Source organism: Carlito syrichta, unplaced genomic scaffold (genome assembly GCF_000164805.1).
Source record: "Carlito syrichta isolate Samal-C Ts95f unplaced genomic scaffold, Tarsius_syrichta-2.0.1 Scaffold303358, whole genome shotgun sequence".
Taxonomy (NCBI): domain Eukaryota; kingdom Metazoa; phylum Chordata; class Mammalia; order Primates; family Tarsiidae; genus Carlito; species Carlito syrichta.
Window position 1 is genome coordinate 210198 of NW_007247454.1, and position 15385 is coordinate 225582.

Consider the following 15385-nt stretch of genomic DNA (forward strand, 5'->3'; position numbering starts at 1 on the left):
GTCATCTCCATGGCCTGTGCGACCTGCAGACCCGGACTGACCAGAGCAGAGGCCATGATGCCCATGTCCCCCAGGAGACCCAGTGGTGGATTTCCTCTGATACTGCAGCAGGCACAAAAGGTCCTGAGTGTCCAAGCAAATAGTGAATATAAACTCCAGGAACTCAGCCGGGCACGGCCTTCCTTCAGCTTAACTGTGAGAGAGGAGAGAGTTTCCCAAGCTCCCGAGCGGCATCTCCGCAGAGGCTCCATGGGAGTTGTTGGGTGAGACAACACCAGCCAGGTCTTTCTACTTTGGGTCTTCTCAGAGCCTAAGCTGTACTGGGTGGCGCTGTGAGCACTGAGGAGGCAACAGGCATAGACGTCTCCCTCACATACGCACTCTAGAAACCATCTGAGGAAGATCTGGTGGCATTTCATGGATGGTGTTCTGTGGAACCCAGGTTTGGAAAACACCCCCAGAGGGGCCCGTGTTGCCCATCTGTGCTCTGCAGGGCAAGCCCCCTGCTGTTGGGTACCTCTGAGACCCCATACACGCCTGCAGCCCTTCTCATCTTCTGTCCATCTCAAGTCCTGTCCATCCACAAGGGCGTTCAACACCGTAGCCACTCTCTGCCTCAAGTCTCCCCATGGGCACTGCATCTGGGTAGGTGGCACTCCAGGGACACATGTGATGAGTTTGGGCTGTGGTGCATGGCCACATGGACTGATGACGCATGTGAGTCCCTCACCCCTCTCATCAGTGTGAAGCCCACGACTGGGAGCGATGGCCTCCACTCAAGCTGCCTCCGTTCCTTACCTGCCCCAGCTGGGCACGTGGGGGCTCGCGGGTCTGTTTACAATGCTCTCTTCCTCTGAAGAGAAGCCAGGGGCAGTCTCATTTAATTATTAATGCCCTAAGTCAGATGGTGCCCGGCATGTTAACCTCTGTCACTCCAGATGGAGTCGGCTTAATAATCACGCGGTGGGATTGATTTTCCAGGGTCGCCTGGTAAGTTCCTGTCTTTGAGATCCAACCTCCCAGAGAGACCCATTAAGGATAATGGGGCTGCGTTGCCCCCTGTGGTGCGGGCTTCTCAGTGCCCTCAAGGCCCTGATGATGTGTGGGACAAGTGGAAATGTTTTTTTCAGCGTTGGGAGGATGTCAATGCAGGCTCTGGGTTGCTGGGCTGGTGGCTCTGGCTACCAGCACATGAGTGTGGTGTTCCCGGGACACAGCAGGTGCCAAACCTGTAGGGGAGGATGTGGGGGCCTGAACTGCTCCTGGAGCTGATGACATTTGGACACATAGAGCTAGGGTCCAAGTGAGTGAGGCTGGGGGTGAGGACCGCAGAAGAGGGTCCAGCCGATCTGAGTGCTGAGTCTGCAGATTTTAGATCAGGCCAGGTCCAAAGAAGAAGCCAGAGGCTTGGGGCATCCAAGAGGTGCTGTCTCCTCTACCTGCAGGCTGACCTGCCTCTGATCTCACCCTGCCGCAAGGCAGGGGACTTGCAGTTCAAGGCCAGGTGGTCCTGGGCGCCAGGGAGGAGCTGGCCTTATACCCTGCTCCCCAGCCCATCCACATCCGCTCCTGTGTGCTCATCAAGACTCCTAGTAGTTGTTCTGTGCCCCAGTGTCCTGGTAGTTCACACCTGACAACTCAGTAAAGGAGTTTTCATGGAAATTTTAACAGCCACAGCAGTGACCAGGTGACCTCCATTTTCATCGTGGGATCAGAGGGGCAAGAGAGCAGTCTTTTCTTGGTCATGACCTCACCTTCTAGTAGTCTAAGCTTCATATGAGAAAACGCTGCAGTGACAGGAGCCGCCACGGAGGGTGTCAGGGCAAGAGCCAAGACACAGTGTCCTCTGCAGATGGCCTTCTAAGTGCTGTGGCCACTGTGTCTTTTTTTACTTGGTGCCTGATCCGCTCTCCCCACCCCCGGGAAGATGTGTGCCACGTTGACCCTGAATAGCTCGCTGCATGCCCTAGGAGGGCTCTCTCCTCCAGGAGCATGGGCTGCAGTGCCCGCTGGGGCTCCCCAGCCCCCAGTGCATGCAGAATCCTCTGAGAGGTGCTGCCACATCTCCCAGGACAGGAGGGTAGGCGAGTGGGTAGGGAGGTGCAGGCCACACTCTGCATCTCCGGGACACAGCTGAGCAGGATGCCAGATTGATCTCCTACCGACGTTCAGACACATTTCTTTGAAGTCAGCAGAGTCTGCCCTGAGTCAGAGGATTTCAGTCTCAGACAGAGGGGTCCCATTAATCACTCGTTTGGACCCCACAGTTACATGGTGTTTGTGATGATTTGTTTATCTTTGAGGAGCTGCTGAGAAAGAGTTTAACAAAGAGATTACAGGGTGTGGAGGAGTGGGTATCACCTTCCAGGAGAAAGGCGTTCCCCTGGCACAGATGGGGTACATACAACATGGGCACTTGTGTGTGCCCAGGTGGGTGAGTGCCTCCTCATCCGAGACCCTTCTTCAAGCTGGGGACCCCTTCCCCATATCTTACATGTTTTCTCTAACAAATAGAGTTACTGATTAGGAAGCAAAGCCGCTCAGAGTGCAGGGAAGCTTTTAAACACTTCCCGATCATGTCTACACACACTTGAAAACATGAAAAACCACTGGGTCTGCAGGTGACAAGAGGACGCATGTGAGTTCCAGCTCCCCTATGCCCCCATGGGACCCCCAGGTGGCAGTGCTCTGAGGCTGGAGGGTCAGGGTCGGGGGTGAACAAGGACCCCAGGGTCATTTTAGTCACTCCTGCGAAAGGGTCCTGTGCGTGCTGAGGAACTCTTGGTTGTGAACCCTGGTTTCGTGAACCCACGGAGTGGGTGCCCCAGGAGGGCACACTTAACGCTAGCCAAGGCTGTCAACCGAGGCCTGGATCAAGCTCTGCAGGCTGCCTCCTTAAGCCTTTTACGCGGTTGTCTACATCCGTCATCTTGCCGTGGATGACGCGTGCTGACTGCCTCACTGGGTGTACATGACTGACGTTCCCAGGAGGGGGAGAGAGTCCGGGTCCAGCCCTGGGCCACACCACACTCCTCTTTCTTCGAGGCAGGTGGGCATAGGGAGGAGCTGGATGGGCAGAGCTCCTGGGGGGTGTGCGGGGGCAGAGTCCTCGGATGGACTGGGCCCTGAAGACATGGAGTGACGATCAATTCTGCACAGTCCGGCACTTTTCTGGGCACATGTTTACAACCTTCACTGGGTTCTCAGAACTGCTCAGAACCCTGCATGGAATTCGGCTTTTCTGACAGAGGTTCCCTTCCTCCTCAGAACCTGAGGACCTGCCTGTGTGCCTCCCACGCTCGCTGCGCCACGGTGATGCTGGGCTGGTCCACCTGAAGACACGCCTCTTCTGTCTCATGGGCCAGGATGATGCACGCCACAGCCAGGCTGCTTGTCTTCTGCCTCCTGCCAGCTGCCTTCGCTCTGAACCCCGAGGACCCCAATGTGTGCAGCCACTGGGAGAGGTGAGATGTGTGTCATGGTGTTGTAGGGGCAAGAGTGACTGGGAGGGGTGGAACTGCCCGCAGGGGGCCCATGGGGGTTGGCACCATGCTGAGGGATGAGATGGAGGGTCTTGGGTCCTGCATGACATGTGCTGGGCGAGGTTGGCAGAGGCCACATGTCACTGCAGTGACCTTGTGTCCCGCTCTCCCTGTACCTGCACTTTCAGCATCACAAAGATAGGGAGGTTGAGGCCTAAGGGCCCGGTGCCTGGCTATCCATGGTGGGGGAGCTGGGGGACGTGAGCTGGACTCCCAAGCGTCTTGCTCTCTGGTGCCAGGGTGCCTTCCCTGGTCTCCGAGAACCGGCAGCAATGTGGCAGCTTAGATGTGAGGCCCTAGCAGCTGCCCAAGGAGGATGGGTGACAGGCCCTGTAGCTTCTGGTCTGGTGAGGTCAGGGGACTGTGGGGGGAGGTTTGATGGGGACAAGGGGCTGTGGGGGGCAGGAGGCTGCTGGGGGACAGGGGACCTGGTGGGGCATGGGCCTCGGGGGTAGAGGTCTTGGGGCATGGAGGCTGAGATCACTGCAGTAGAGTCAGCCACGCTCCGCAGCAGCAGCAAGTCCTGGGGGAATGGTCTGGTCCCTGTAGACGGCCTGACTTTGAAGCACAAGGTTAAAGTATTGATTTTGGTGAGCGGAAAGACAGTGACCGGAGACCCAATCAGGAAAAAGCGAATTAAACCCTGGAATGGATCAGTCCTACTGACTGGACGCTGCCACCACTTAGATGTTAATAAATCAAATGAACGAAACACAGGTGAGGGCCAGGGGAGTGGGTGGTGTGGGCTGGAGCACATGGGACATCTGTGCAAGGACCATGGCGCACAGGGCCCAGTCCTGCAGCAGGAACAGGTACCTCCTCCAGAGAGCCCCAGGCATTGAGGTAGTAGCTAGATGTGTGTGGGTGGAAGGAGGGGCTGGGAAGTGGAGGGACAGTGTCGCAGTGGTGTAGTCCCATGCCATGCACTCCACGAGGGGTGCCAGCAAGGTCCAGGCAGGAGCCGAGGTGGTGCTGCCTGGAGTCCCTCTTCCCAGGAGCAAAAAGATTGCGCTGTCCCGAGGAGACCTCAATCCATTAGGCCTGGATTCTTCCCCCTGCAAGCTGTGTGACCCTGGAAGGCCTCTGGGTGGCCCTGAGCCCTGCCCACCTCTGAAGTGGGGCGGATGATCATTTTCGCCCTGCTGGCTCATGGAGGGCCAGGGACAGCAGTTTCATGGAAGGGCTTTGAGGCCGTGGAGTCCAGTGACCTTCTCTTCTCATGACCCCTATGGCCATGCGGGAGCTTGAGTGCGTGTCAGACTCCCTGGGGATGTGGAGATGTCCCGACCAGTACCCAGAGATACTGAATGTGCACTTCTCACATATTGTCCTCGCAGTTCTGAGGGGACTCAGGCCTCCTGCCCCTTCTGGTTTTGGTGAACTTAAACCTTTATTCCCAGTGGGTTGGAGAGGCTGTGGGTAGGATGTCACATCGGGCTGTAGCTGTGACTACAGCCTCAGGTGACCCCTGTCATCACCCTTGTCTGTGCCACATCCCCGGCTGTGGAGTGCCTTCTTCCCACCTGCTCACCTTCACCTTCCCCTTCCCCAGCAACTTTGTCCCAAGGACCCCTCTTCCAGCGAGCCCACCTTGACGGCAGGGCCCACTCCAATGTCCTTTTTCTCTGAGTCCCATTGGTACAGTGATCAACTCAAACTTGAACCACCTCTCCGCATTTCTAGCTGGGCCAACATGAATTATCTGGAATGTGAAAACATTCTGACTTAGCTGACCCGAACTGGTGTTTTGGGCTGGCTGGGCTGTCCATCGAGGTTACAGCCTGGATAGGAGGGCAAGGTATGACCCCAGCAGCTAAAATGAAGTCTGGGGTCCTGTGGGCTCTTCCACTTTCAGCTGAGTGCCACTGCAGGTCACACATGGCTGGATCCATGCCATTCCCAGTCCCTGGGAAAGGCATTGGGTGACTTTTGGTTGGTTTGCCCCCTTGGTAGGACCCAGCGTGCAGTCCTCCTGGCTAGGGAAGCCTGGCTCGGGGAGGCTCATCTGGCCTCTGTTAGTGTGCTGGCAAGTGAGCATATCAGATGCTAAGCTGTGAACCGGCACATGCTTCAGGTCCAGATCTGGAGTTGGTCAAGTGCTCCTTGCCACACTCACCCAGGCCAGGGCAGGCTGCTGGTACGGGTCCATTCTTGGCACCCCCAGCCTCTCAATTGGTTAGGCCTTCGCTTTGAGTCTCTGCTCTCCTGTCAGTGCTGGAAGGGAAAGCTGAGCCCCAAGTGCTCAGCAAGGGAGGCCACTTTGGGTGCAGGTCTTACTCCCCTGACCGAGCGGTGAAAACCCCTTGGTGCCCAGCATGGACAGTGAACCATGGCATGTCACTTGGCAATGACAGCCAGCTCCTATTAAATGCTTACTGTCTACCCATCAAGCACTGCACATGTGCAGTAGTATCCCATTTATCTTCCCACTGCCCTGAGTGATCCTCATGATAACTGCGTGAAGTCCCTGATCATTGTCATCATGGATTCACAGGCAAGGAGACAGAGGCTTACAGGAGTTAAATGACACCAAAGGGCATGCCACCACCAAGTGCCGGCTTCAGATTCCCAGCCTGGCATGCTCACCCCTTCACTTCCCTGGAGACATGTCGGGGCATAGGGTCATGCTCTTCAAGTTGGAAGAGGCTTTTGGGAAACTGGGGTCAAGCTGCCTCAGTTTCCCTGGGACTGCAGAGAAAGCAGAGGTTGGGCTGAGTCTGCATGGCTGTGGGCCTCTGGGGCTCAGCTTGGGTATAGTTGTGGGTCACATGGAAGCCCTCCTGTCTTCTGTGCTTCAGAGAGATAGTTTCCTCCTCCTGTCCTCCATGCTTCAGAGAGAAAATTTCCACCTCCTGTCCTCCAAGCTTCAGAGAGACAGTTTCCATCTCCTGCCCTCTATGCTTCAGAGAGAGAGAGAGTTTTCACCATCCAGCCTCTGAGCCTCGCTGGCTCTGAACCTTTTCTGCCTTCTGGACCTTTGACCTTTCAGGCCTCAGAGGCCGCTGGTGGTCCGCCTGGCGAGCCGGCCTCCCGTCTCCCCACGAATTAACCAGTGTGGCTCCCCTGGGCCTGCGCAACCTGGGCCTGACATCTGGTGCAGTCCATGAGCTTCTTGCACTGACACAGAATAGGACCTGCCTGCATGCAGGTGAACTGCACTCCTACCCAGGGCCTCTCTCTACCCAGTCAGTGCAGTGCTAGTTTGGGCACCCTCCAAGTGATCCTGCCAGTTGCACGGGTGGGAAGCTGGAGTTGGCCTCCTGGCAACGTCTCCTGCTGGCCCAGGTTTACACAGCAGGCGGGACACCGGTTACTGCTTCCACAGGGGGTCCAGCGCATGTCCTCAGTGGACCCCAGCCATGCTAGGGTGGACAGCACCTAACATGGGGCCTCCCTGACGATCAGGTCCTCATCTGTGAGAGAGCACACAGTTCCATCAGCCTTGGAGTGTGTGAGGACTGAAGGAGTTTAGAACACGCATCAGTAGATATGAGCAGTTTTAATGCCAGCTGCATGACCTGGGCAAGCCACCTCTCTCTGAGTTTTTTATCTGTAAAATCGGGCCACATATGGGGTATGTTGCTACACAGATCAGCTTCTGTACGTGTTCTTTGAAAACCATAAAGATCCAAGCAAACATAAGAAGTCCTTTTAAGCTGGTTGACTCTGCCACCCAATACACCTGAGCCCTCCTTCATTCATTCTCTATTACTTGAGTGCATGAACTAGAACTTTAGAAAATGAGCTGGGTTAAATGTCAGCAAGGGATGCATCCTGGACCCAGCCTGGAGTCAGGGGGTTGGGAGGCTGAGAGTGCCCCAGAGGGAGGAGGGTGGTGGAGAGGAGGCTCAGAGCCTCTGGACACTTGGTTGCAGCCAGGCCTGGGCTGTGGCTGGGTGCCCCAGGAAGGTGCCTGCATCCTGAACCTGGCTCAGTTCCCAAGTGCTGACCCAACTCCTGTCTTTCTCTGGTTCCCAGCTATGCCGTGACCGTCCAGGAGTCATACGCACACCCCTTTGATCAAATCTACTACACGCGATGTACGGACATCCTCAACTGGTTCAAGTGCACCAGGCACCGGTAAGTACCACCCTCTGGATGACTCAGGGTGGGAAGGCCTAGGGCAAACAGTGTCTCCACACCAGACACCCGACACAGGAGAGCTGTGGGCAGGGCAGTCTGGACGTGCTGGAGCATCCGTGCCCTTGGGTCATCCTCAGCCAGCAACAGGTCATGGGAGTTGATGGGTAAATAAATGTCCTTGGGTCTTGGAGACCATGCCGAGGTGCACTCTGCGTGCACCCAGCATCTCCAGCAGTGGACCCTGGGCAAACCCTGTATTGGCCACCTTCTCCTCTGTCTCGCTTTTCCTACCAGTGCTTCCTGGGTCATCGCTTATAAATGTATCTTTGAATTCCTGTCTCAGGGCCTGCTTCTAGGGAAATCCCACCTAAGGGCTCCCTCAGAGCACATGTAGACCCTGCCAGAGCCTCTCTGCACCTGGCCAGGCTGTGCTTAGCAGTGCTCAATGTGAGCAACTGCACATGGTCATCACGCCCTTCTCTGCAGCCCTCCTGTGGGTCATGATACGTTCTCATGCCTCTGAGGGAAAGATGGGAAGGAAGGAAGGACAGTTTTGCCACTTTCTGTTGAGAGTCCCAGTGTATCCATGAAACACTGGATACTTCTCATCCTACCCACCCTGCAGGGTCCAGGAGTTCAGGCATGTGGAAACACTCTGGAGAAGAGTGCAGGTATGAGGCACATGCGGGTGACAAGATTAATGGGGGCAAAGAGCCAGCAGAGGAAGGACAGGGCCATGAGGGGCATGAGGGAGGACAGGGCATGGGCCCTGTCCCAGGGGTGAGCATGTGGGTTTTTCCCAGCTTCTTGCTTGCTTCCTCCTGTGAGCCTCTTCTGGCGAGGATTTGGGAATCCTAGGGGGCAGCCATGTGGGTGAGGAGACCTGTTCTAGCCGGGAAGTTGACATTCTGGTTTTCCTGAGGTTTGCTACCACCTTGCAGCCTTGAGGTCCCATCTGTGGGTTCCAGTGCTTGGGCCACACGTGGTCTTGTGTGGCATGTTTTTCCTTCTGTATTTCGTAACTCTGGACCATGTTCCGAGTATCATGTGTGCCGTGTTGTGGAGCCCGGACTCTGCTGTGCTTTTCCAGGGGCTTGATCCGTGGCTGCTGTATTGGCAGACAATGCACTCGGCTAGACTCAGATGCCAGATGCTGGAAATTTGGTGTTTTTAGCCCTCACTGGACTACTTGGACTCTACCCTCTGCAGACGTGGATTGGGGCCAGATGCTTGGGCAGGGGCTTTACTGAGGACTCGAGCTCCCTCTCCGTGGCTTCTCTATCATGAGACTGCTTTGACTTACCACCTCTGGCCACCCTGGCCTTATCCTGTGGCTTACCATGCCTGCTATGCTGTGTCCCTCTCTGAGCTGTGCTCACCCAACATTTTGGGCTGACGTGCTCAAGCTGCTTCTTCCCCTGACGTTGGGTCTCCTCCTGTATTTGCCCACTTGTCCTCTCTCTGGGCCTGAGGTGGGGCTCTTGTGTTTCCCCAGATTTCACAGTAGCTACTTGCAGACCGGTGGGTCCCATGGAAGCTGCTGAGCCTTGCCCACGTCCTCCCAGTTCTCAACTGTGAAGTGGGGGCCACGTGCCCCTCCAAACCCTGGTCTGGCCTCCAAGGGTTGCATGTGACCCTGGTCAGAGGTGGGGATGGGAGTGGCCGCCTGCACTTCCCCAAGGTTGCCCTGGTGGCAGCCTGTTGTCACTTGAAGGCTGGGCTGTCCATCACTGCTGTTGCCATCACCACGCGGCTGGGCCGTGAGCAGCTGCTTCTGCAACCCCTGCAGTCTTGGAACATGAGTTACTCTACTGAAGTATCCAGCTGCCTGCTTTCCTGATGCCCAGATATGCATGTCGACAGCCACACCATCAGCGGCTGTGGTGTGGAGAGGCCGCTCTATCCAGGTCTTTTTCCTGTGGCAGCCTGCACGCCTCCCCACCACCCACCCTGCATGGGACAGAAATGACTGGGGCCAGAAATGCAGGTGCAGCTCCCTCCCAAGAGGCTTGCGTGGTCCTGACACCTGCATTGGAGGCCCTGGGCGTCCTGTGTGGTGGGAGGATGACTGATGACCTCGCTTCGGCTCCAAATTATTCTTCATCCAAGGGGCTTGCACACCCCGGAAGCTGCCAGGGATCCTCTTCCTGTGCTGGGATGCAGCTCGCTTCCAGCCAGCTTTGTTTCTATTATGGGTTTTTGACAAAGTGGAATGACCTTAGCATGCGACATTCCCAAATATCACAGATTTCCCCAGAGCCTTGGCTGTCGTTTATCATGAAGCGAGGCTGTAAAGACTGGGAGGACTGCCACAGCCGGGCTCGGGGGCTCACTTCCCAGGCCTCCATGGGAGGCAGGCCCTCGGTGTCTCTACGGCCATGCCTGCCACTCTCCTGCTGCGCATGGTCCATGGCAGGCCCCCTGGGGTGTTGAGGGAAAGAGGAGAGAGCTCCAGTCTCAAGGCCTGAGGACCTGGAGTTGATGGGTCACAATCCGTGACCTGAGACGGTCACGTACTCTCTGAACTCCTCTCTGTGACCTGGGGCGGTCACCTGCTCACTCTGGTCTCCACTCTGTGACCTGGGGTGGTCACGTGCTCTCTCAGGTCTCCTCTCTGGGACCTGGAGTGATCTCGTGCTCTCTTGGGTGTCCTCTCTGTAACCTGGGGTGGTCACGTGCTCTCTCGGTCTCTACACTGTCACCTGGGCAGTCACATGCTTACTCTGGTCTCTACTCTGACCTGGGGTGGTCACATGTTCTCTCTGGTCTCCTCTGTGTGACCTGGAGTGGTCACGTGCTTTCTGTGATCTCTTCTCTGTGACCTGGGGTGGTCATGTGCTCTCTCTGGTCTCTACTTCGTGACCTGGGGCAGTCATATGCTCTCTTGGGTCTCCTCTCTGTGACCTGAGGTGGTCACCTACTCTCTGGTCTCCTCTCTGTGACTTAGAGTGGTCATGTTCTGTCTCTGGTCTCTCAGGCCACTTCATCTCCACTTTGATTCTATGAGAATGGGCCTTTGCCTCCAGATACTCCACTTGATCCTTCCTGAGGACCTAGCCTTTACCCCATCCCAGTTCCCTTGTTTCCCTCCTTCACGGTGGCCATCTGTAACCCTGAAAGCCACCCTGGAAGGGTGGACACTGGCAGTGGTCAAGCCCAGCAGCTTTGAGATCAGGAGGGGGGTTTGAATCTGGCTCTGACATGTGTGATCCCTGCTAGCTTCTCTCATCCTAAAACAGAAGGTGGGAGTGGGGTAATGTGAGATGGGGTGAGTGCTTCTAGAGAAAAGAATAAAGGGACGTGGCAGCCCTGCCTCTGGGGGCTAAAGGGGTCTCTCCCAGCATCTCTCTGGCACGGGCCAGACCTGAGCATTTGTATTGGTATAAGGACTGGAACCAGAGTTTGACTCTATTTAGAGTGCTGTGCTCTGTGGGCCCAGCTTCTTCCTCACAGAGCCAGGTGGACCTGGGCCTCCTGGGATGGTGTGCCATGCTCCTCTTGGGAGAGAGTTGTGTGTTCTCTGGGATCAAGGAGTCTCAGAGGGGCCTTTGCTGACTCAGCTCAATTCTCTGAGGGGCTGAACCTCCACTGCTCCAGCCCAGGCTCTTGGGATTGGAGGGATCTGGCTTGTCAGAGTGAGCACAGTCATGGGACTCCAGAGCCTGCCTGGCGGGGTCACCCATGCTGCTCCAACCTGGACTTGGGGGGTAGAGGAAACAGGGAACAGCTCATGACACCCTCCACAGTGTCACCCAGAGGCGTCTCTGCAGATGTCTCGAGGCAATCAGGGAGTCCACGGGTCTGGCGATCCTGAGTTGGACATTTGTGCTGCGTCACGCAGCCTGATCCCCATCAATCCTTCTCTGTATTCCTTTGTATTTGAGGCTGCCATGCATTTTAAAGTCATTACTGAATGGCATCCTGGGTGAAGTGAGCACAAATATCATTCTGAGCTGCTGGATTGATTTCCACCTTCAAGCGACTTTCCCCTTTGTGCCTAGGATCAGCTATAAGACGGCCTATCGGAGGGGCCTCCGCACCATGTACCGACGGAGGTCGCAGTGCTGCCCCGGCTACTATGAGGATGGAGACATCTGCATACGTACGTAGGGGCCATGACTGGCTGGGAGGGGAGGCAGGGCTGGTGACCGGGGCCCTGGGCAGCAGGTCCCACTGAAGGGCTCGGGAGGCCCTGACACTGCCCTGCCCAGGAGGAACATGTTGACTGGGACTTGGCCACCACATCAGCCTCCTTACAGGGTGGATGGAAGGGTCAATCCTGGAATTCAACAGGGTGGGAGATGTGGAGCCTTTTGGGGAGTACTCTGAGGAGCAAGGAGAAGCAATGCCCAGTGCCCTGCCAGGGCGAGACCAGAGCAGGTGCTCAGGGGGCTTTGTTGGATGGAGGGAGAGATGGAGGGCATGTGGGGGGAGGAAGTGGGGAAGGAGGCAGGGAGGCTGGGAGGGAGGCAGGCAGGGTGCCAACACCACAGCATCCAAGAGGAGGGTGCCAGGGCGAGACAGTCCCAGCGAGAGGGACACGGGAGAAGAGGCAGATGCATGAAGGTTCAACGTGGCCTCCCTCCCTGTTTGTTTCGGGCAGCTAGTGGAAGCCTCATGTTTCCCAGAAAGATGAGGGCTGGGTTGCTGGGCAGCTGCAGGCTCTGAGAGAGGCAGTACAGGGTAGTGGGGGGCACCTGGGAGCTGGAGCCTTCGGTACGGGGTTCCCCAAGTGTGGCCTGGGTGGGTCATTTCACTTCTCGGGGCCAGCAGTTGCAGGGCCTGTCAGACCCTCAGGGCTCTTTCTCTGCTCACCTCTGACCAGTGAGATGGGCCTGGGTGGGCTTTCATTGGGTGCTAGAGGTCTCTGGACCACAGGAGGCATGTTGGGGAGGGTGGGAGGACCCATTTAGTGACTGGGAAGAGCTTCCGTGTTGGTCTCCCACCTCTCGTGTGGAGAGGGACCCTCCCTGCTGGTGTTCTCTCTCGCAGAGAAGTCTGGGCAAGGGGAGTACTGAGAATGACATGACAATTTTCCTGCTGTTGGAAGGTCTCCCCGAGTGCCAGAGAAACTCAATTCTAATTGCATTACAGGAACGAATGAAAAATGCTCCCACAAACGCGTTCCATAGCGATGGTTTCGCAGGAAAAATAAAGACTCCTCCAGAGCAAACCCCAAGAGGCTGTTTCTCAGGAGCAGGCGGGGGCTGAGCAGGATGGCATTTCTCCTGGTCAGGACTGAGGCTCTGCTGCTGCTATCTCAGGGGTGGGTGGGACTTGGGGCTCACCGCCTCAGCAGGCGAGTGAGAGTGGTTGTCCAGCTCAGGGCACCACATGGACTTGGGCAGTAATGAAGGAGTCTGGTGTCCATGTGGGGTCCAAGAGCGGGAGAGCACGTCCATTTCCAGTTCTGTGGGTGGTAGTGGGAGAGCTTGTGGGACACTGTGAGTGGGCAGAAGGGCGATGTGTCCTGGCTGTGCAGGAGGCCAGGTCTCACTGATGGGAATGGTGGTTTAAAACCTTCTGGGATGCCGGTCTTGGTGGCTCAGTCTGTAATCCTGCGCCTTTGGGAGGCTGAGGTGAGTGGATTGCCTGAGCCCGTGGGTTTGAGACCCTCCTGGGCAACTTGGCGAGACCTCATCTCTACAATAAATAAAAAAATCAGCTGGGCATGGTAGCGCATGCCTGTAATTCTGGCTACTCGGAAGGCTGAGGTGGAAAGATTGCTGGAGCCCAGCAGGTCGAGGCTGCGGTGGCCGGGAATGGCCACTGCACTCCAGTCTGGGCAACAGAGTGAGACTCCAACTCAAAAAAACCCTTCTGGACCACTCCTGCGTAACCGCCAGCCCTGCCTGCTACTCTGGGTTGATTGACCAGACCCTGGGAAGCTGAAAAGCCCCTTTCAGGACTAGGGCTTGTCCTAGGAGAGGACAAGAGAATCCTGGCAGCCAGATGTGGCCCCTGGGTGCTGGCAATGACAGTGGGGTTACACCGGCCTGAGTAAACCTCGCTCTGCTGCCAGCTCCTTTCTCCTTATCTTTATAGTCATCCAAGCACATGCTATGAGCCACACACCATGCATCACATGTCACATGCCACGTGCCGTACTGATCTCCTTACACACACTGATGTGTCCACCCTCACTGAAGTCTCACAAGGTCAGTTCCCTTATTCCTCCCATTTTATAGATGAGAAACTGAGTCACAGAGAGATTAAGTAACTTATCTGAGAACACACAACTAGAAAGTTGCAGAACTTGGCTTTGAATCCAGGCTATCTGGCTCCAGGGTCTGAACTTGGCTGGCTGGGTCAGGCTGCTTTTGTTTTCACGAACCCAGGCAAGATGTTACCTCTGTGCCTCAGTTTTCCCTCATGTAAAATGGGGATGGTGATACCCTACCATCCAGAGGTGGGGCTGGATGAAAGCTTGCTCCCCCCTGTGGCATTGGTTCCTGACATTGTCTGCCCTGGCTTTTATCATAATTGCTCAAAGAGGTTCAGGGACGCCCCTCAGGAAAATGCACGTGTGAGCCTACACACACAATGCACGCTGCACATGTGAACCTGCAGACACACACAGTCCTTTGTACACGGTTTCAGAGCCCTTGACATCCTCACAGGCCATTTTTATTCATTCAGCAGTTTTGTTGCTTCCTCCTATGCAAGGTACAGGGCATAGGCAGGAGTGCTGGGAGGTGCTGCCCTTCCCCCTTCTCTGCCCCCCTTCCCTCCTTCCAGGACAGTGCTGGGCATCTCTGTCTCTGTAGCCCATAACCTATGTGCAGGGTTGGAGGTATCTAGGGGGCTCTGCTTTCTGAGAATGTCAGCCCCACATCAGGCCAGATGCGCAGGGCTGTGCGGCAGTAACAGAAGGGGCCCTGGCTGGTCCCAAAGGTGGGGCCCAAGCACCAAGTGAGCAGCATCCATGCAGTCACGGTCCACAGTCCATCTGATGAACTCACACCTCATGATGGCAACCAGACAGCCCTGGGTGTGCGGTCCTGGGTCCTCCGGCCTGAAGTGCCCAGTCACAACTTTTGGGGGACATGTTCTCGTGCAGATGCTGGGCCCTGGCCTCAGAGCCTCTGGTTCAGTGGATTTGAGGGGGTCAAGAATCTGCATTTCTAACACGATCCCAGGTAGTGTGGATGCTACTGGACTAGAAACCCTACTCTGAGGATCCCTGGGCCACGCTCTGCTGAGAGCCAGGTTTTGTGCTCCCAAGTGAGTTGCACGGGGGCTGGTGGTTGCATCCCAGGTTCTGCCCTCAGCATTCAGGGCAAGGAAGATGCAGCCTAGTACCCAGCAGGGAGAGTTCTGTTTGCCCCACCTGGCTCTCTTTCCCTGGCTCAGTTTCCTAGACATCCAGGTGTATCTTCCAGCCCTTTCCTTGCCCACTCCCTGTTGTGTGGTTTTCTTCAAACCCAGAAGTGGAGGATTAACCAGAATCCCCAGCATTTGGCCAGTGGGCCTAATTGGTTTGGGGCACCTGGTTGGGCTGGCTTAGGTGGGGCTGTGTGGGCCCTGTGGGCTAGTCTGAGTGGTAGTAAGGAGGGCCAGCAGCCCAGGGGCTGAATGTTGGCCATTGGGAGGGAATCTGGTAGGGAGTAAGATTTAATCAGAGAAAGCCAGCTGCCCCAACTGTGACTTAGCACCCCCACTTCATTAGGGCATTAGTGCTGTTGCTTGCTTTCTCTCTCCTTTTTCTTTCCTTCCTCCCTCCCTTTCTCTCTCCCTCCCTCTCTCTCTCTCTCTTACCC

The 15385-nt window shown here is 56.2% G+C and overlaps 1 protein-coding gene across 1 annotated transcript in view; it reads left to right on the plus strand.

Moving 5' to 3' along the window:
• The first annotated feature begins 3366 nt into the window (after positions 1–3366).
• MEGF11 (multiple EGF like domains 11) overlaps positions 3367–15385 on the plus strand; it is a 157849-nt gene continuing 145830 nt past the window's right edge. Inside the window, exons 1-3 of the mRNA XM_021712557.1 lie at positions 3367–3464; positions 7521–7622; positions 11627–11727. Coding sequence (XP_021568232.1) covers positions 3367–3464; positions 7521–7622; positions 11627–11727 — 301 coding nt within the window. The remainder of the gene's footprint in view (positions 3465–7520; positions 7623–11626; positions 11728–15385) is intronic.